This window comes from Mytilus trossulus, chromosome 12 (assembly GCF_036588685.1).
Source record: "Mytilus trossulus isolate FHL-02 chromosome 12, PNRI_Mtr1.1.1.hap1, whole genome shotgun sequence".
In the NCBI taxonomy this organism is placed as follows: domain Eukaryota; kingdom Metazoa; phylum Mollusca; class Bivalvia; order Mytilida; family Mytilidae; genus Mytilus; species Mytilus trossulus.
Window position 1 is genome coordinate 27,487,793 of NC_086384.1, and position 22,752 is coordinate 27,510,544.

At 34.0% G+C, this 22,752-nt stretch overlaps 1 protein-coding gene across 2 annotated transcripts in view; it reads right to left on the reverse strand.

Annotated features, from left to right (window-relative positions):
* Positions 1-698: 698 nt before the first annotated feature.
* The window catches only part of LOC134693704 (kyphoscoliosis peptidase-like), a 54,585-nt gene continuing 32,531 nt past the window's right edge, over positions 699-22,752 (reverse strand). For both annotated transcript variants that reach the window (XM_063554597.1, XM_063554596.1), the window contains 2 exons: positions 10,937-11,086; positions 699-3,857 (listed from right to left, as the gene is read on the reverse strand). In XM_063554597.1, coding sequence (XP_063410667.1) covers positions 3,804-3,857; positions 10,937-11,086 — 204 coding nt within the window. In that variant the 3' untranslated portion in view covers positions 699-3,803. The remainder of the gene's footprint in view (positions 3,858-10,936; positions 11,087-22,752) is intronic.

Consider the following 22,752-nt stretch of genomic DNA (forward strand, 5'->3'; position numbering starts at 1 on the left):
AAAAGTACAAAATAAATTGAAAAAAACCCATTATTTTTTTTAAAGACAAAACAGAGAAAAGAACTAATAGGTCGGTGTTATGGATCCTTGACTTTGTTACCTGTTGATCCGGTTGATTATATACTATCACATGCCATTTAACTCAAACATTTTAACTAAAACGGAAAATTTTAAATTCAGGCCAAATACTATGTACTACATACATATTATATGGGTTAGATAATAAATATAAGGATATATTGTTTGAATGAAAATCTTTATACGATGGTACTTTTATTTATAGTTTTAACAAACTTCTCGACACAGACTGAATGCAGTATCTTGATCAGCTTCATGTACTATGGCGATCCTGGTGGTGTTTATCGTACCACTGTGTAAAATAAGACACTGAACAAAACAAAGCTATGGTAATATGAATGAGAAGTTTTGACATTTAGGACAAAGGTTAGACAAGAGTGTGACCAGTTAAAACAACAATATCATCGATATATTCAAGATCACAAAGTATTACACCAAAAACAAAAACAAGAGCAACGCAAAAAACTTAACACAAAGCTATCGGGGATCGCAGATGCATCGGAAGTGTAAGCAGGTTCTACTCCACAAATGCATGTAACAGCCGTCAAGATTGTTGATAAGTCTCGTGCGATGTCATCAGTATTAAAGAACAGGATGGGATTGCAGTAATGTTAATTGCAAATCACTAATTGTTGTGACGGCGTCCGTATTAATTTGAGGATTTATTTCTTTGAAAAAGTTTTTTTTTATAGCGCATTATATAAAACTACAATTACTCTAACCGCTTTACATGTTAAAGCAAAAGTACACAAGTTCGTACATACACGAAATTTCAAAGTTAAAAATATAACAAAATATGTATACAACATCAAATCAACTATAAAAAGTTAAGACTCCAGCAACTTGGTTAAAAGTGACTTAATAGAATTAGTAATGAATAAGTAAAAATTTGAAAACTTGATAATATATTTTCTTAATATATTTGTTATATTAACTAAATATTTCTAAAATTGCTGAATTCTGTATTTAAAAATAAGTTACTAAAATACTCCAGCTTCTAAAAAAATTTAAAATAAAAATGTTGTATGAAAATATATAGAAACACATAAAATCAGACTAAAATTTACAAAATATTAAAAATCAACATTAGTCAATACAACCAATCACAGTTCTAGGTCTTAAATATTAGCGATCAACAAATGCAACTTTGAATAGATGCGTCTTTAGCCCTTTATGAAATAGTTCTAGCGATTGTTCATTTCGAAGTTTTGTTTGAAGGCTATTCCACAGAGTCCCGGCCGCAACATCGAACCTCCGTTCACCATACATTTTGGTTCGTGCGTTTTGTGGCATCTCAATTAAAGAAGCATTTTCAGATCGCAACGATCGTGCTGGTTTGTAAAAATGTTTTAGTTATCTTAGATACGAAGGTGCAAGTCCATGCATGGATTTGAATGCGTAAAGCAACAGTTTGAAATGACATCGGAATTTAAAAGATAGCCTAAAAGATAGCCAAAGGGTCATAAGTGCTGGAGTTATATGTTTTAAACTTCTTTTTGCATGTCACTAGTCTGCCAGCTGTATTCTGCAAACGTTGAATTTTGGATAGACTCGAGGCATTCACACCATACATCAAAGCATTACCGTAATCAAGTCGCGACGTAACAAGAGAGTTTACAAGTTTTGCAAGCGTCCTCCGTTATATATGATCGAATCTGTCCTATGTTACGAATCTGATGGAAACAGGATTTGGTAATTGCATTTGTCTGTTGCTGCATACTGTGAAAAACTAAAAGATTTCGAACACAGGTAGATTCACTTAGTATAATTCCATCAAAATTCAGTAGTAACTTACTAAGACCTTTGACTTTGTGATTTGGAGCAAAAACAATCAATTCGGTCTTGTCCTGATTTAGCCTCAACATATTTGTACACATCCAAGTTTTGATATCTTCCAAACAGGCTTCTTGGCGCTAGGTAATTTCATCCCAATAATCTTACAGTTTGGTGACTTGGTAAATTTGCGTATCATCCGCATAACAGTGGTATGCCATGCTATGCTTCTTACATATTTCACTAACTGGGTACGAAAACATGGAGTGAAGTCTCGGTCCAAGCACGGAACCCTGTGGGACGCCATATTTCAGGAGCATATTGTCGGAGTGAACAGATCCAATGGAGACATATTGCAACCTATTAGTCAAATATGAACGAAGCCATGACAAGGCTGTTCCAGATATACCAAAAGTTCTAGCATCAGAAGATCATTGACTTAATGCGTTTGTAATGTTCTGTAGACGTTCGAATAGAATGTCGTGATCGATCACGTCGAACGCTGCTGAAAGATCCAACATCAGCAATATTACACAAGAGTTGTTGTCGAGTGCGTTTGTAATGTCATGATAAACACGGATCAATGCTGTTCCAGTTGAATGTCCGGTGCGATATGCTGACTGCATATCGTCATGTAAAGAATTCAACATTATATGAGATCAAAATCTCGTGTCAACAACTCTTTCGACAACTTTGGATACAAATGGCCAGTTTCACACTGGGCGGTAATTTTTTAGAACTTTTTTGTCTAGGTTTGCTTTCTAAATTGATAGCCGCTCAACTGCCTGTTCTATCGATTTAGCCAACGAAATGTTCACTATGTTTGTAATAACAGGCGCTAAAGTGTCTATGCACTATTTAAGAAGGTGTGTTGGCAAAGGGTCCAGTTCACAAGGTTTTGATGGCTCTTTCAGAATAATTTTCTTGACTTCTTCGAGTGTTGCAGGAGGTAGGACATGTAAATGCACGCCCTTGAATTTTTGATCAGCTGATAGATAATTTCGACTTCCCGACATTTCGCCGATCGATTCACATAATCCATTTTGAATGGTATCAATGTTTCCAAGAGAAAAAAAAACACAAAACCTATTGCTAAATCCTTTTCATCATGAGACAAGAGGAGAACCACTTCACGCTTGTTCCCCATTAAATCTCCAATTATTTTATGAAACTGTTTCTGATCGTTACTAATCTCTGCAATTTTGTTCGAATAATAGTTTCTTATTATCTTTGATTTAATTGGAGCATGTTTGTCGATCATTGACTTAATTTGAGAATTGTAGCTTTCCACGAGTTTTTCAGAACGCTTGGTTGGTCTCGGGATTTGAAATGTTTCGTAAGTCGTCCTTTAAATCAGACATATCGATGTCACGGTACTTGTGGTATGTAATTGTTTTTCGTTGTTTGGGAGGTTTGGTCACATTTATTTTGGTCAGGAGCGCAAAGTGGTCGCCAGATGGATTTCCCTTATTATCACAAAGATTTGGATTTTGAACTGACGGCGTTTCGAGCAAAATCGGACTATCCTCTCTAGTAATTACCACATCAAGAATATGCCCACAAATATGTGTCACACAACGAACGTGTTGTACTAGTTCATGCTCTATCAATATTTCTAGAAATGTTCTAGCCTCAGAATTACTCGGATTGTCCAGATGGAAGTTCAAAACACCTGTTATCACAATATCATCGTTCCTGACTATAATTTGATCAAGAAATGCCGACCATTCCGCGAAAAAATTTGACGTTTTAATAATGTTAATCTTGGATGGTGGTGGACGGTAAATGACGTAGAGTTGAAAACTTACACCACATTGGATAAGTTCGAAAGTAGTTACATGTATTAATCTATTAACTTTCACAATTAGTAAAATAATATGTAGACATTAAGCTACATATTAGAAATGAAACTTCTTTGCCGTTCAGTCATGGTGTTGCCTTTTTGAATATGATTATCTTTCTAACGCATTCCATTCACTTATCAGCAATGTTACTATCTCGTTAACCTGTAATAAACAAAACATATTATCACACATACTCTAAAATGATTTGATTAGTCCTGCGGTTGTTAATATAAAAAAAAAATGATATGATTGTCAAAGAGACAAATCCCCACAAGAGACCAACTTACACATTAATTAACAACTACAGGTCTTTGTACAGCCTTCATCAACTAGCAGAGCTAAACCGTATAGTGAGCTTAAAAATCCTCGAAACGACAAATATAAAACAATGCATACGAATAACTAGCGGCCTTTTTATGTACAAAAAAAGAACAACAACTTCTAGTAGTCTGGTGTTATTTGTGTATTATTGTCATTTTGTTTATTTCCTTTTGTTACATCTTCTGACATCAGAAAAAAGTAAAATCACAAAAATACTGAACTCAGAGGGAAATCAATACGGAAAGTCCATAATCACATGGCAAATCAAATAACAAAACGCATCAAAAACGAATAGACAAGAACTGTCATATTCCTGACTTGGTACAGGCATTTTCAAATGTAGAAAATGGTGGATTAAACCTGGTAATAACAGTCTCATCAAATTCCGTTATATTTACATGATGCGTTAAATAAACAGTCACAGAGTCGGACTTCTCTTCAACTTAATTTTAATGTGCATATTCTTATTCGTCTTTTTTCACATTTGCTAGAGGTATTGGGAGGGGGGTTGAGGTCTCATAAACATGTTTAACTTCGCCGCATTTTTGCGCCGGTCTTAAGTCAGGAGCCTCTGGCATTTGTTAGTCTTGTATAATTTTAGTTTCTTGTGTATAATTTAAGTTTAGTATGACGTCAATTACCACTAATATATATGTTTGTTTAGGGGCCCGCCAAAGGACGCCTTCGGGTGCGGGAATTTTTCGCTTCATTGAAGACCTTTTGGTGACCTTCTGCTGTTGTCTGTTCTATGGTCAGGTTGTTACATCTCTTTGATACATTCCACATTTCTATTCTCAATTGTATTATGCAGTTCGAATGTCCCTCTGGTACAATGTATGTTTCGCCCATCCTTAACACTATAGAGCAAAAACGTTCTCAATGAAGATAATTGCAAATTTTATACATAGAACTCTTTACATCCAATTTTGAAATTGCTAGAGTAAAAAAAGAATGACTTAAATGATTATTATGCAGTTCGAATGTTTCTTTGGTATATTTTGCCCATCCTTTTTGAAAACCCGGATGTACTGCTAAGGAACGAAGGCCACGAAATTTGAGCTCCCGAAAAATTAGAAATTTACGTTGGATTTGGTAGTGATTCTGAATGAATTAGTTGAGAAGTATTTAATATTATGATTGTTCGTGTAAAGGCATTTCAAATTTATCCAAAAAATTAAGGTAAACGTGAAGAATTTGAAAATTCTATACCAAGCGAGATTTTCAATTCGACGACGCTAACGTTCAAACGTCTAAATTGTTCTAAAGATTGTTTTCAATATGGCGCCTTACAAACGGTACCTCAATATAGATTTAAATATATATATATACTTGCTGTTTAGTTGAATTTGAAAAAATATGCCTGAATACTGTTTTGACACCAAAACTGCTACGGTTCTTGATAGTTTATTACAAGTTGTGCAAGATCTTCAGCATCGATTTGTCAAATTTGAACAGCAAATGGAAAAGATAACTGCAATCCACGGTGAATTTGCTCACCGAAAAAGTTAACTATGTTGAAAAGCATCTCGAATGTGCACTGAATAGAAGCAATGAAATTGAGGGGAGCATTGAAAATATTGATCATGTGATGCACAAAATAGTAGATCGATGCAAAAAGAACATTTTAAACATAACAAGCTTGGTAACTGTAGTAGTACAACATAAAGGTCATAGTGAAAAAATAGATTCTAAATTGCGCAATATGGAAGATGATGCGATAGAGCTCAAGTGGCGCTCAATGAAAACCAACCTCATCTTCACTGGCATCCAATTTCACCCAGAAGAAAACACTGACGATAAACTTAATTATTTTATCAAACAAAAGTTGAAAATTGACAAAAAGAGTAAACTTCGTATGCGTCCATTGATTCGGAAAAACAGGTCACAGAAGAAATCGTCCGATATTAGCAAAATTTGTATCAATTAAGGACAAAGAAATTGTGCTAGAAAACGGATAAATACAAATTAAAAGAGACACAATTCGGAGTTAAAGAACAGTTTCCAAAAGAAATCGAACAACAACGAAAATCTTTATACCCAGTTGCAAAACAGGCAAGAAAAGAAACTAGAAAAGTTCGTATGGTAAGAGACAAATTGTACATTGATGGTGATTTGTACAAACCAAACACTGAAGGAGATGGAAACGAAAATGTACATTAGGTTTTGAGTTTTATACAGCGGAGAAATATAACACAACAATATGAAAGATCAACGAATGAACCTCAATTATCGCAGCTTTAAAGATTTCCACGTGTTCAAACAAGATTTGACTTCCAAACAGTAAAGAACGCTGACGATTCTAGAAGAAGTATCTAACAATTAACAGTGTTTTAAACATGAAACCAAGATATTCTACTTGAAAGAGAGAAGGGAACATTACTTCGTTAAATTATTGCTTTGCTATTAATAATTTTTAAAGACAATCCGGTACATGTATAAATGTTTCTATGAAAACCTTTTTTTTTCACCATCGCTTTAACAGAGGGTTACTTTGTTGTTATTGTTTTTTGTTATACCATTGTATCCACAATTTGGCACAAAGGTTTTTCGGAATAAACTTGAACTTGACTTGACTTAAGGGCACATGATACAGTTTTGATCCTGTATTTACAAGTTCGTGAAAATTTGCATATAGGCTATTTTTTACCTGATAAAATCAAATATGTAATAAAAAATATACCTTCATGTGCTACTTTTTTAGTAAAATGAGGTCGAAATTTTGTATATTTGTTCAAAATTCAGATTTGTGGCCGTAATTTCTTTTTCGAAAGAAAGTTTCGAAAGAAAGACATAACTTTTTTGTTATAAAAGATAAACACAATTTTTTTATTGTTAAATAATCGGTAATTTCTGTATTTTATAAGTATCATAAAAATTATGCATTTTTTTAATCAGAAATAACTCATATTTATCAAATGTTCATGAATTGAGGAAAATACGTAATTTTTTGCTGCATGTTTATCAAAATTTAAAAAAATCCTCTATTTACAGTTTCATCAAATTTGGGTCACATAATCTCCCTGCAAAATGAAACAAATTGCTGTTTTGAAAAATGGGGGTCTATTTTTTAAACTAATTGAACTCGTTTTCAAATTAAATCAGTTTGAATGATAAAATTCAGTCAAAATATGCATCTTTTCCCGATATGACATAGTTTGACGTCGCGAAAATAACATTTTACGTTATCAACGTCATTACCTCCCCTGTAACTACAACTCTTATGCCCTTCCTAAACAACGATAAAACAAAAACGTTCTCAATGAAGACAATTGCAAATTTTATACATAGAATTTTTTACATCCAATTTTAAAATTGCTAGAGTAAAAAAAAGAATGACTTAATATGAACAAATCAAAATATATATCAACATTGATATATGTTGTTTACCAATGTACAGCATAAATGCAACTAAAATTAATACTAGTACTAATACGTTATAAAGTTAAAATACATCAGTATTGTGATTGGTTGAAGTGATATATATGAATAAAGAAAAAACTGCTGATCGATAGCGCGCATATACTCTGTCCTAATTATAGGGTGATGCCTTCCAACAGTTTTGGTTCGTGCATCCTCAGTCTATGGAAGAATCGAATCGAAAAACTTTTCTTATATCACATAGCGATATTGTCAAATATCAATTGTAAATATGCAGACATTCCATGCGGAAAATATTGTTTTCGGCAACGAAAATTTAAGAAAATACTAAATTTAAAACTCATTGTTCAAATATAAACAACAATTGAGTCTAAACATACATTCAGAAGTTAGTTAGAAGCAAACGTTTATGTCTGTGTAAAATTTGAAGTGCTGTGTTTTCTTATATATATATAAATATACAAATGCTATTATTTCTAATATCAATGCGATACTTTTAAAATATCATAGCGGTGTTTTTGTTATATCAATATTAGTACTTATTACTATTAATATTTGACTGCTGTCCCATTATTTTGACAAATTTACCTTTTATGTCTGTGTTGTTCACGCATTGTTGTAAATATGGCAGAATTTGATGAGACTGTTATACACGTGAGAGGTTTTGCGCTATAAAACCAGGTTCAATCTACCATTTTCAAAATTTGAAAATGCCAGTACCGATGGGGTTTAATAAACAATGTCGTAATCAAATAGCTAAGTATCAAAATTATTGTTCACATGTATAACATTAAGCAAATTTTATAATGAAGGCACCAAAATAATATATACCTGATATGCTTGAAACGCACGCATAGAAGACTTTCTTTATTGATAACAATGAAACTAACTTGTGACAAAGATGAGTCATACTGTCCTCGTTCAGATTGATTCGACAAAATCTAACCTGTACTTTTGAATCTCCCTTTTTTATACAAATTAGACCGTTGGTTTTCCTGTTTGAATGGTTTAACACTAGTATTTTTTTGTTCCTATATAGCGTGGTGTTCGCTGTGAGCCAAGGCTCCGTGTGTAAGGCCATACGTTGATCTATAATGGTTTACTTGAAACAAATTATTACTTTGATGTAAAGTTGTCTCATTCGAGCTCATGCATCATCTTTTTATATCTATAAATCTTTAAAATTTCCCCTTATAAATAACTGCTTTCCAGTCCTCCGAAAACGTCATTTGGGTGCTGATTCTTTTGTAAAGTGCAGTATGAACTAGCACACTTCTAAAGCTTTAACGGTAACGACAGTTATGATGGTACAAGAACGATTACGTCAATAAAATTACCAAATAAACACCACTGAACGATCTAAATTTATAATTATAGAAAAGACACGGATAGTTATTTTGCACTTAGAAATGTTCGCGTATTTATATGATCGGTTACTAGTCAAAAACGAAAGTCAAATCTCTGTGGCTACAATACATCGGAATGCTCTCACGGTCATCGCGATGTAAAAGAGCGGGCATGCGGCGAGCTGATTATGTTCATAGAGATGTCAATTTACCAACGGAAAAAGTCCAAAAAGAACTGTTTTCCTTGTCAATTTTTTTCTATGTTAATAATAAACACATTTTCTGTTTGACATATTTTTGATTTTCGTTATATCTGGTGTTGCTCAATTTATAGTCTGAGGCTACTCAGTTGGAATCTTCAAAGTTCGTGACATCAGCATTTGCAGATTTCAATTTGTTTGGAATATGTATTTTACCATTTGAATATTCCTTGTTATTTGGAGCTGTATCGGATTGGATTGTTTGAATGAATGTTCTTTTTCTTTTAAGTAATTTTATTTTTTTGTCTTTTTCGATATTACCCATGTGGATAGGCTATAACAGTGTGACCTCAATGGCGGATCCAGCCGTTTTCAAAAGGGGGGTTCCAAACCCAGAATAAAAAAAGGGGGTCCAACCATATGTCCCGATTCAAATGCATTAATCGGTTCCCCTCTTTCCCTGGATCCACTGGACCTATATTAGAATGTAATAAGTAGGTAGACTATTTACAACCGCATTTCAATTCCGCCATTGCATCATCACTTCAAATAGAATTAATCGGTTAAACCATGTGATCGAAAACAATAGACTGAACAAGTTGTTAACACTTTCAACTATCAATAGGGTCAAGAAACATTTTCGAAATGATAAGTTCATGTCAGCGTTAACTTTGTTACAGATACAATATTTTAGTGATATTGATCCTCAATTATTAAGCCGGTCGTGAACAAAGTTTGTAAATTATGTTTGCGGTTTTCTTGACATGCATTGTGACGTGTCATCGTATTCATTTTATATTAGAAAACTAATGCAGCTTTATTAGAAAAGTATCGCATTCATAATTTTTTTTATATTAGAAAAACATCGCTATGCTATAAGACAAACATCGCATTAATATAATAAAATGTAGCAGTATCTTTGACTTTATAGGTGATTTTGGCTTAGCAAACAATTGAATTCATCTCAATTACATTCCACTGAATTTGCTACATGATATTTATTGAATGTGTACGTCTACATATGATTTATGTTTCATTTATTCAACAATTCAATTTTCTCGTTTAAATACACCTGAATTGTTATAACATAAAATAATTCATGGAAATTATACAGCAGACGTATGTCGGGTTAAATGTCACCCTGTTTTAAGAAAAGAGCCATTACTTTATACCGAGAAATCTGCCTTTCTTCGTACAAATGCTAACATTCGTCTGAAATTTCCCACAATGCAACTTGTTGATATAAGACAATTTCGCTCGTTGATATAAGAAAAGTTTTTATCGATTCGCTTCTTCCATAGACTAATCATTTATTTGTTTTATGTAGACGTTTTGCTTGTCTTGCTTACAAACGATAAAAGCATTGAATCGTTGAAGGGTTATCTAACAACTGGACCGATGTCTTTTCGTGTGTTCGATTAGTCTCCGAGCTGAGAGGTATATCCAACGCCTCAGTCTGTATTGAATTGAAATATAAATCATTTGTTTATTCTCTTATCGTTGATATTTTATTCGTGGATTTGTTTACAATCTTGTAGAAAATTTGCAATTCGTTGAACATTTAAATTCGTGGTTAAAAGGTATCTACGAAATCCACGAATTTATTCGTATCCCGAAAATAAAAGTAAATCCACCGTAGTGAATTGTCCGACAACAAAGGTCATTTATACCTAAAATATATATTGCGAATTTTTGGAGGGATTTAAACAAAAAACACTCTATAACTTCGTTTTTAAGTGGTGTTCCATCTATTTTTATTCAAACGCCAGTGATGATAAACTAAAAGCATTTTGATCGTACACAATTCTCCACATGCGATCAACATAAGCACCAAACTTTGAATGAGATGACAACGGAACGCGATGTAAAAGGATGAAGCTAGCGTCTTTTCGTAACAGATAAATCTTTTTAAGTCGAAATCGCATAAAAATTTCTAAATTAAATCTATGTACAGCATAAATGTTAACCTCTTCCAATATAATTACTTTCGACTTACACAATTGAATATGTCTGATGCAATCTTTATTCGATGGTTAAATGTAAAATCTTCCATCAAATCCATCGTCCATCTAATGTCTTCTGGTAAAAGAATAAATCCATGCTGCTTCAGCTCTTTCGAGAGTTCTTCAAGCAAACACACAGTATCCTGGAATATTTTTTGAAATATGTGCAATGTGTATTTGACAAACTAAAACACAATAATACAGGGATTTGAATTACAAGCATTCTCTCTATGTGTCAACTGAAATTAGTTCTAATGATAAAATTTTCAGAGCTAACGTTTTCTAGTTAATATATCATAGTATATAAGTGCATAAGTTTCCTTTTTTCTGTAACGGAATTGTTCACAAGTAAGCTTTGGGCATATGATAATTTTCTTTTTGTTTTAAATCCTGTCGATATAACATAGGTATGGACCAGAGAACAACACTCGTCAGTGTATCTTTCTGTGGTATAAAATGATTTCCCGTTTGACATATTTTAGGACAGCCAAGGGTTACACCCCACTCCTCTCCTCTACCCTTGGCTAGCAAAGATGATTTTAGGAAGAATATTTGCATAGATTGAAATATAAAACATCACGAGGACCTCATGATGATCTATATTTCAATTAAATTTCTCAGAGGTTGATGCCAACATACAGTTTACTTTAACCACTATCATCTGGTTTATCTATTATACTGTTGTCAGGTCATTAAAGATTGCATATTTTGGCGTTAATATTGATTCACTTATAGGGTCGTTTGCATCGGAACTAAACACATTTATTTAAAAACCAGTTGTTGGCATGACACGGGTTATGTTCTTCTCATATATGTTATGATGGTATGATACTAAACCCCTAACGGGAAGGATTGTGCCTGATATTCTTATGATGAAATCAAAATCTTTCAATCAGTTTATATATATAATTGACGTCTGGAGCTGGCATATCAGTTAACTGCTAGTAATCTGTTGTTATTTATGTATAATTGTCATTTTGTTTATTTTATTTGGTTACATCTTCTGACATCAGACTCGGACTTCTGCGTATTGTTATGCGTTTACTTTTGTCTACATTGGCTACAGGTATAGGGGAGGGTTGAGATCTCATCAACATGTTTAACCCCGCCGCATTTTTGTGCCTGTCCCAAGTCAGGAGCCTCTGGCCTTTGTTAGTCTTGTATTATTTCAATTTTAGTTTCTTGCGTACAAATTGGAAATTAGTATGGCGTTCATTATCACTGAACTAGTATATATTTGTTTCGGGGTCAGCCGAAGGACGGGTGCGGGAATTTCTCGCTACATTGAAGACCTGTTGATGAGATTCTGCTGTTGTTTTTTCTATGACCGGGTTGTTGTCTCTTTGACACATTCCCCATTCCCATTCTCAATTTTATCTTGATTATGTTTGATACATTGTTAGCCAGTATTGATTATTTGCCGCTGTAGGTTGCATTTCTGTAAATATTGACGATGCAATTTTCCATAGGAACTCCTTTTACGGCTAAAACTGTACCACTTTCACTATGAAGTTTTAAAAAAAAATCTTGTCCTAGCATTGAAAGTTCACATGCAACATAATTTTTTTCAAAGATTAAAATATAGGGCTGTGCGGAATATTTTCAACGTTTATATGCCCTGAACTTGTCAGAGATTAAACTAACACTAATTTAACTACCCATGCCTCGTATGAAAGGTTACCACAGATTTTAATGTAAACAATATGCACATGTTTATTTACTGGTAACATTCCCAAGTTATGTCTCTGTGAGATGGAACACATAATGATGGAGAGTATAACTGGGAACCAGTATGTAAACAAAATAAATTTTCTATGAATATTCAAGATGTCCCCAAAAGAGGCGTGTTTTGAGAAACAGCTGTATTTACAAAGTGCAACCTGTAGTATCAAGCGGTTTTTCTTTTAATTAATTTATAATTGTATCCTTTTTCGTATCTTTTGCTGTTATAATGACGAAGATTAAAAAGGGAGAAATAGAGTATTGAATTCCACAATTTAGTTCGAACGTGATAGTATGAAATAAGTAACATCGCCGGCAGGACTTATTAAAAAAGAGAAGCTTTGTTTTCATTTATCTAGGCTTTACATGATTATTTTTTTTCGGGATTTCCGTGTTGCGTTTCTGTCGCATGGGCTAAATTGCAAGATCTTCTTTAATTCATGCCCTATATGACTGTTAAATGTAATTAATGGATATAAGCCGATAACAGTCCATTCTGTAATTTATTTTCATCAAGTATAAAAAATGATTTGTGAATAAACTTTTTTTACATTAAAATATATCCTACATGTCGGCCCCTTTAAACAGTAGCTAAACTAAACTAGAGGCTCTCAAGAGCCTGTGTCGCTCACCTTGGGTCTATGTTCATATCAAACAATGAACACAGATACATTCATGACAAAATTGTGTTTTGGTGATGGTGATGTGTTTGTAGATCTTACTTTATTGAACATTCTAGTTGCTACAATTATCTGTATCTATGATGAACTTGGCGCAGTAATTACAGTGGAAAATATTTTCTAAAAATTTACAAAAATTTACAAAAATTTATGACTATTGGTCTATGTGAATATTAAACAACAAAGGGCACATATGGTAACATGACAAAATTGTGTTTTGGTGATGGTGATGTGTTTGTATTAAACATCATTGCTTCCTACAATTATCTCTATCTATAATGAACTTGGCCTAGTAGTTTCAGTAGAAAATGTTAGTAAAAATTTACAGTTTATAAAAATGGTTAAAAATTGACTATAAAGGGCAATAACTTCTAAAGGGGTCAACTGACCATTTCGGTCATGTTGACTTATTTGTAAATCTTACTTTGCTGAACATTATTGCTGTTTACAGTTTATCTCTATCTATAATAATATTCAAGATAATAACCCAAACAGCAAAATTTCCTTAAAATTACCAATTCCGCGGCAGCAACCCAACAACGGGTTGTCCAATTCATTTGCAAATTTCAGGGCAGATAGATCTTAACCTGATAAACAATTTATCCCATTGTCAGATTTGCTCTAAATGCTTCGGTTTTTGAGTTATAAGCCAAAAACTGCATTGTAACCCTATGTTCTATTTTTAGCCGTGGCGGCCATCTTGGTTGGTTGGCTGGGTCACCGGACACATTTTTTAAACTAGATACCCCAATGATGATTGTGGCCAAGTTTGGTTTAATTTGGCCCAGTAGTTTCAGAGGAGAAGATTTTTGTAAAAATTAACGACGACGGACGACGACGGACGACGGACGACGACGACGGACGACGGACGACGACGACGGACGACGGACGCCAAGTGATGGGAAAAGCTCACTTGACCCTTTGGGCCAGGTGAGATAAAAATAATAGATAAAAAGAGAGTACAGCTGAAAATAAACAAAATGTATTGCTAAATGATGAATAAAACACAGGGTATGCGTTTCATGATTTTTGCGTGCGCAAGAACGGTGACACCCCATTAGTCCGACAACCATTATTCCGGCAGCCAATTACCCCGACAGCACACTATTCAGACAGCACATTACTCCCGACAACCCGCTATTCCGACAGCCCACTATTCCGACAACCCGGGCCATTACACCGACATCCCATTATTCCGACAATGCATATGTCTTGTGTGTATATGGGTATATTTTCTTTAAAAAGACCAACTTTGTTCTCTTGAATATTTGGGGTTGTTCGTTTTGATTCCTAGTATTCTTTCCACGTGGGATATTTGTCTCATTATATTGGAGTTTTGTGTGTCTTGATCTAGATACCGTTCACTAGATCTTCGATTTCCCCCTTTCACGTATCAGAGGAGTGAAGCTTCACCATAATTGATTACATTAATAAAGATATCGTAGTTGGGTTACACTATCCGCCCTCTTTGGACGCAACACTTGCTACCCCTTGTGTCACTCTTCTGAGTTTTATTTAAATTGATTTTGTCGCAGAAATAAGGGACTAAGGTGGCATCAGCCAAAATGAGAAAAACAGAAACAAATACATACCCAGATCCTGACAAATAGGACGAATTTTGTGCTCAGAAAGGATGAGCAATTCCAATTATGAATACGGTATCATGTTCGAGAAAGTAAATCCACGAAATACGGAGACAACTACAAGTCACTTCCAATAGCGATAGATCAGACATAGTCTGAGAGATGACACTCAATATATTTGTAGGGATACTAATTTTATATCCCGAGCTTATTTTAAAATCTAGAAAAATATGCCTCATTTAAAATGGTTGGGGAGGTGCCGGCCTTATGATTTACAACACAACTTATTACGAAAAACAAATATGACGGACATGAACATTTCAGCAACTTCTATTTAAATATTCATGAGGAAAAGTGATATCAGGTCAGTGACTGTATATGACATAGAAACATACAGTCAACGCAATTTGAATGCTTAAATAGAACGAGTGCAGTATAAAAGCCAATAACAACTAGTGAAAATTCTAAGACAATGTGTGACATTCTTGTCACGCTTGTGTCTTTGTCAAATTATCTAAATGTAAAAACTTAGTTCATTGTGTATTTTGTGGCATACTTGACACTTATTTTTCATTTAAAGATTGTTTCAAGGAGAAACATATTTAGATATCATTGTTTTTAAGAAAGGTAGTTCATATGTTAATTTAGAACCCATTACAGTAGGCATTGAAAATGCCAGGTACTAAAAAAACGTTTTGTACAGCTGATAAAATTGAGGATTAGCGTCATTTTTCAATCGAATGCTCCCCTCATAATAATTTGAGGGATGAACTCTTTCAGCATATTAATTTCTAGCACTTGTCAGAACTTTAAAAAGTAAGATAAACATGATTCATTGATCTTCCATGTTAACACAAGAAAACTTCACTATTATGGGGAAAATGATGATGTTATTGTTAGTTCATTTGAATTATGTAGTACAGGTCTTGATACTGACTGTTGTTTGATATCAATGTGTTAGGCAGCAACCATTTGATTTTCTGGGGGGGGGGGGGGGGGGGGGGGGGGTATGGGGTTTTTTTCTGGGCAAACTTTTTTTTTCGCCTTCGGCGACAAACCGAAAACATTTTTTTTCTTTCAACTTTAGAATAACATATAGTGGCAGCTGAGGGTGAAACAAACATTTTTTTTTCTCAGGGTCCAATTATTTTTTTCACCAAAAATTGGAAACAAACTTTTTTTTTTTTCCAAAAAAAAAAACATAGACCCCCCCCCTCCCCCCCCCCCCCCCCCCCCAGAAAATCAAATGGTTGCTGCCTTAGTTCTTTTTTGACTATTTTGTTTTGGCTCCGATTATGACCGAGGTTATGGTGAAATAAAGATAACTAGTATATATTATTATTATGGTGTCTTGAAGTTGACCGAAGCATTATACCTCTGTCTGACCGTCCGTCCATCCGTCAGTTCGTCCGTCCGTCCCGTGAATATTTTCGTTGCATCTTTTTCATAAACAACATTATAAGGATTTCTGAAATTTGGTTTCAGAGTTTATTGAAGTCGGCTTTATCCTGTGATGCAATTTCAGACTCAACAAATTTATGTTTACCGGCGTGGGTATCATCAGTAGCTCGCACCATCACTGGTTGGTCTTGATTCATATGCTCTTTATATACCCTGTTATTTGGAAAATGAAATATTCTTTTCTGTTCTATTCTATATACAGATTTTAAATTGAGTATATAGCAAGTATTCGAACTACCTTAGTCTTATGTAATATATACGGAGTTATTTCTTAAAATATGTATGTGTTGGACTTATGGGTTGTCTTTCGGAGCAATGGGTTTTCGGACTATTGGGTTGTCGGACTAATGGGTTGTCGGACCAATGGGTTGTCGGACTAATGGGATGTCGGACTAATGGGATGTCGGACTAATGGGATGTCGGACTAATGGGATGTCGGACTTATGGGTTGTCTTTCGGAGCAATGGGTTTTCGGACTATTGGGTTGTCGGACTAATGGGTTGTCGGACCAATGGGCTGTCGGACTAATGGGATGTCGGAATAATGGCGTGTAACCCGCAAGGACTAGTCATAGTTTCCTCTCATAGTTTTCGTGATTACATTAACATGCGTTTTGTGTTTCAAAATGGATAAAGTGATGTAAGTATATTATTAATGCAGAAACGAAGAAAGAGATGTCGTTATTAGTGATTGTGTTGTATCAATCTTTGGATTAAAATCAAATGTGTATTCAGAATTCCATTCAGATATATTATTTCAGTGTGGATTACAAGGAGTCAAAGCAGCTAATAATGGCCAGTTTTATTTATATTATATTTCAAAAAGTAGTCCTTTCCTATTGGTTTCTTGTTTCTTCTCAGGCTTAATTTTTACTAGGTGAATGAGGGGAAAAATTGCGTATGAAGACTGGTTCTTGTTGAACCATATTGAGTGCACCACAGTCGATTTTATTTCAAATGCATGATGAATATGAACAAACGAAGAGATAACACTGCAATCAGTTGGGTTTTTTTTTTGTTTTAATTTTCAAAAGACTGTCATTGTGTTATTGTTACCCCAAACGGTAACACCTGAATACCCCCCTTTTTTCTGTTTTTTGTTCTTTCTGCAAGGTCGTGTTGCTCCTTTTTCGTTTATTTGTGTATTGAGTCCCTTGTGTTGTTTTAACGTTATCGAAACGTTACTTTGTTTCAAGTTTTCTTTTGGAAAAAACTTTTATATAAAACGATCACTGCGAACAAAGTGCGAATCGGACACACACATGATTTGTTTGAAAGATAATATGCGGTAATATCTTCCTTTATTCTGCTTCCAATATTCAACGTCTTTCATAAGCGAAATGCTGCATTATATTCTTATTTGAGCAATAACTTAAAATACAACAACCTTGTAAATCGACGCCGAAACCAGAAAATTATAAAAACTATTATAGTCCCCTAATTCATGAAGGAAATTCTAGATTCGCACTTTGTACACATGATAAGGTTTATGTTGTTCATGACCCTTGTATTGTGGCATCTATTTAATTTAAGAAGCATTACTTTTTTTTCTTTTTTTCATTTTAATTGTAGTTGGAAATGGTGTTAAGAGAATAAGAGCAACACCAAAGGTCAATTTTGATTACCTAAAGACGGACAAGGATACGTCTTTTGAAAAAAAAATGCATTAATGCGACAAAAACAAGACTTACAACGAGCAAACTGATTTAATTAATTTAACTGAGTAACGTCCCTTGATTGTAATAGATGTGTTCGACAGTGCTCCCACTATTTTGATGTTTTTATAGTTACTACAAACTTTATTTTCATAATACTGTGCTGGATATCGTTCTTTTGGATATTTCTACACACTGTTCGAAGTTTTTGTGAGTTTTTCCTTGCATTTCAACATTTAAACTATATACAAAAAAATATATATATCGAAAAAACTTAACATTACACAATCGTTACTAAAAACAACTCACGTTAGAGTTTGAAACTTTCAGTAGCATACAGGAGTTTAAATGTTATGTTAAAATTGGACTTTGGACTTTGCATTGCCGTAAGGGTAAAATCTGTAGACTAAAGATACAATGGACCATAATGATATAACGGTAGATCGAACGTATACCGAGTTAACACCTTGCTCATTACAATTAGCTCAGAAGTCTTATTGCATTACCGATGAAAGTGAAATATACAGTTTGGACAGCGACTCTTCAATGATGGCAAAACATTTTCTTGATATTGGTTCTTCTGAACATTTAGTTGATGATTCAGTCATAAATTATGAACAGTTGCCTAATGAAAATGAAACAATTTTCCAACGCATCGAAAATGAATGCAGTAATCTACCAAGAGACTCCTTTATCTCATGTTTATGTAATATTTGCAACAATAACCCCGACTTATTAGAACAATTAAGAATGCAATATTTTATAAAAGCAAAAGGTAGAGCTGACTTTCCTTTTGTTTCTGCAGTCTTAAAAAAGCGTATTCAACCAAAAACAAAAAATGGTGAACCTCTGGTACAAAAGCTTGGACGAGATAGTTTTGTGCTCAGACTTGCCTCAGTCGGAGAGTATTGTGATGAATTGAAAGAATCCTTAAGCAGCAAATCCTCTGGTAGAAATAATTCATACCTAGATGTAAACGTGGTTTCGTCTTCTCCTGTAGAAATACCTGATTTGTGTATGCGAGAAACTATCATTAAAATAGAAAGCTCTATTATAGAAAAGAAATTGACACATGAAAGGGACACACAAAAAACTAGACAAACTTGAAACAGAAAACAGATCGATGAATAGCAGAATTAACAAGAAAAATGAAAGGTTAATTAACATTCAAAATCAGCTCAATTTATCAAAATCTACTATTTCACGATTGAAGGATGAAAATTCCCATCTAGAAAAGACAGTTACCGATATGTCTGAAAAACTATGTCAGAGCTCAAAAATACACGAAACAAACAAAAACGTCATTATGGAACTAACCAATAAAGTGAAGTCCTTGCAATTGGATATTTCCACAGAGAAAGTTCAAGCCGAGAAAAGCAAGTCAAAACTTGAGGCGACAATTAAATTGTGTAATGAAACCAAGTCAAGACTCGACTCTGAATGTATCCGAATTACCAAAATATCTGACTCGAAAGCCTCCGGTGTAATTCATTGCGTACCAAAGTTCAGGTTTTAAGTGAGCAACTTAAAGACACTATAACCAGCATAGAAAAATATGACTCGTCATCATCCTCACTCACCTCATCTATAACTGATATCAAAAAACGTATTGTAACGCCGTAGGGCTATGTTTAGTTCTTGTGTACCTTAAACCGTGTGATAAAACGATTCGTATAATAGTGGGACTTTGACTGTTTATAGTTTTTCCGGTCAAAGTTACAACAATATACAAGAAAGGACTGTACTATCCAGACAAGACTACTAAATACAAGAAGAACCTTTAATATAGCCACAACATTATGTTATCTATAAGGGATCGTTGAGTCTCTGGCTTTTGGTGAACATGAATGAGAAAGTTGGATATACAATATATAATTTATTAATTACGTATACGAAATATTTATAATATATTATGAATAAAAATGTCTTAGTATTGTCAATATATTTCTGGGTAGCTGCCTGATCCTCTTGCACAATGTATTTTTCTACGGAAAAATACTCGGAATCTTTATATAGATATGGAAATAACGGACAGAAATAACGGACAGTCTTCTTTCTTTAACTGACAGTTGCTATGACGTAGTAATAATCTATATTATAACTCTATACAATTTATAAAGTATCTAACTCGATACGTTATTTATTTGTACGATAATAATTTATACTGTTGCCTTAATTCGGACAAGTAACTAAATTCCTTTATATTCAGGAATTTTCTATAGGAAATAAATAAACATATATTTTTTGGGTCCTCAATGCTCTTCAACTTTGTATTTGTTTGGCTTTTAAACTATTTTGATCTGAGCGTCACTGATGAGTCTTATGTAGACGAAACGCGCGTCTGGCGTATAAATTTATAATCCTGGTACTTTTGATAACTATTTACACCACTGGGTCGATGCCACTGCTGGTGGACGTTTCGTCCCCGATGGTATCACCAGCCCAGTAGTCAGCACTTCGGTGTTGACATGAATATCAATTATATGGTCATTTTTATAAATTTTCTGTTACAAAACTTTGAATTTTTCGAAAAAATAAGGATTTTCTTACCCCAGGAGTAGATTACCTTAGCCGTATTTGGCACAACTTTTAGGAATTTTGGGTCATCAATGCTCTTCAACTTTGTATTTGTTTGGCTTTTAAACTATTTTGATCTGAGCGTCACTGATGAGTCTTATGTAGACGAAACGCGCGTCTGGCGTATAAAATTATAATCCTGGTACTTTTGATAAGACAGAAATAACGGACAGTCTTCTTTCTTTAACTGACGGTTGCTATGACGTAGTAATATTCTATAGTATAACTCTATTCAATTTATAAAGTATCTAACTCGATACGTTATTTATTTGTACGATAATAATTTATACTGTTGCCTTAATTCGGACAAGTAACTAAATTCCTTTATATTCAGGAATTTTCTATAGGAAATAAATAAACATATATTTTTCCTTCAATAATACTTTATTTGCTTTTAGCTGAATTTATATTTAAAATTCAACCTTTGTACTTCTGAACCTTAATTGTTATGTACGAACACCTTTCACAATTTATTACGTAACTAAGTGTGAGTAAAAGACACCCTCTTTGTTTATTAAATTAATTTCTCTTTGTAGAAATATTCCGTCTATAGAAACCTTTCCTTGTTTCTCTTTTAGACAAATAATTAAAACTGCTCTTGCCTTCCGACTAGCAGTTCTTTTTATTTTTAGCTTCCGCCTTGAGCCTTGAAGCCAGACTGCTTAACACAGTCCGTGCATGATGTTTTATAATGATTTTTACGTGCAATATCCTCGTGCTTTTCACGAGGTCCCCTATGTTTACCTCAACAACCAATCAGCCAATCAGAAACTGATTTCTACGGGAAACGTCATACTTCCGTTTCCTACCTGAACAGACTTTTGTAATTATCTCTTTATTCCGTATTCACATCATCGGGAAATTTGTATAATTATATTCTAGACATGGAGAGGAATTTAAGCATGTCTCGTTTATTATGATACGAGTTTTCTAAGTGATCAGTCACATGAAACAGACATGAATATTGTGCCGTCTAGATTTCGATTGGAACAACGTCAGTTTGTTATCAACTCTAGACCGTCTATTTGTATATTCAGCTGTTACCTTCTATTAAAATTGTTATGAAGTTATTCCTAGGATTATGTGTGTTCTATGGACTATTCATTTCAGTTGGTAAGACTTGTGTATGCCGAGAACGACGATTATTGTATCCAGATTATCTACCTTGTTCTAGACAGTGTTTGTTTACGTCACATTCCAAAGAATGACAATGACATAGATGTGTATAAAATTACAATACACATCTTTAAACGTTATCACGTTTGTAACAAAACCGATGTTACTATGAATTTCTATAACTACAACAATATTTATGTATAAGAATACATATTCTTTATCAACTATGAGCATTACGACTCTTTGTGTAACGAAAATAAATATAAAAACTGTAAACAGTCTGGCTGCCTGTTTTTCTTTCTAAACGAAATAGTTTTTATAAGACCTCTTCAGGCTCTTGTGCGTACAATATTTTTTTTATATAGATATCCAGCGTATGGTACATGGTTCATGACCGTGACATTACCCCCGTCAACCTTTGGCATTTGGCCCCCAAATGGTCGTACAATAGATATGTTAGTTTACCACAGTTGAGGTTACATGCGACTATCATGGTGAGAGATTCATTGGTATTCTAATTTTTTACGATGGTTTTAGACTCTAGTTTGAAAAAGATAAATACTCAACAATCTTTTGCTTTACAATTTGTTATGTCTTTATATAGCATTAACAATCTACATTCATATATTTATTTTCTCTAATATGATTGTTTGTATATAAGTTTAAAGTTTTCTTTCTATAATTGTTCAATTCTTTGGACTACCTGCTGTCTGAGCTCTTCTAATTGGTAATACCTGGCTTCTAACAATATTTCTTCCAGATATCTTCTATCTTTGGGCAGGATACTTCTGGAAAATTCCATTTTATTTCTTAGATAATTCAAAATCATCTTGAAATGTGTTGGGTCCCTATCCAGGAAAAGCGGACTCTCTGGGAGAGTTTCCTGGCATAGGGCCCAAAACAACGACCCTGGCACGACGGATAGGGTCTCTTTAGAAGTTTCGAATTTCGTCCCGCCTACATTCAAAATGACCCTATTGTCCTGTGATCGCCGGACCCTCTTTATGGCTTCCTTT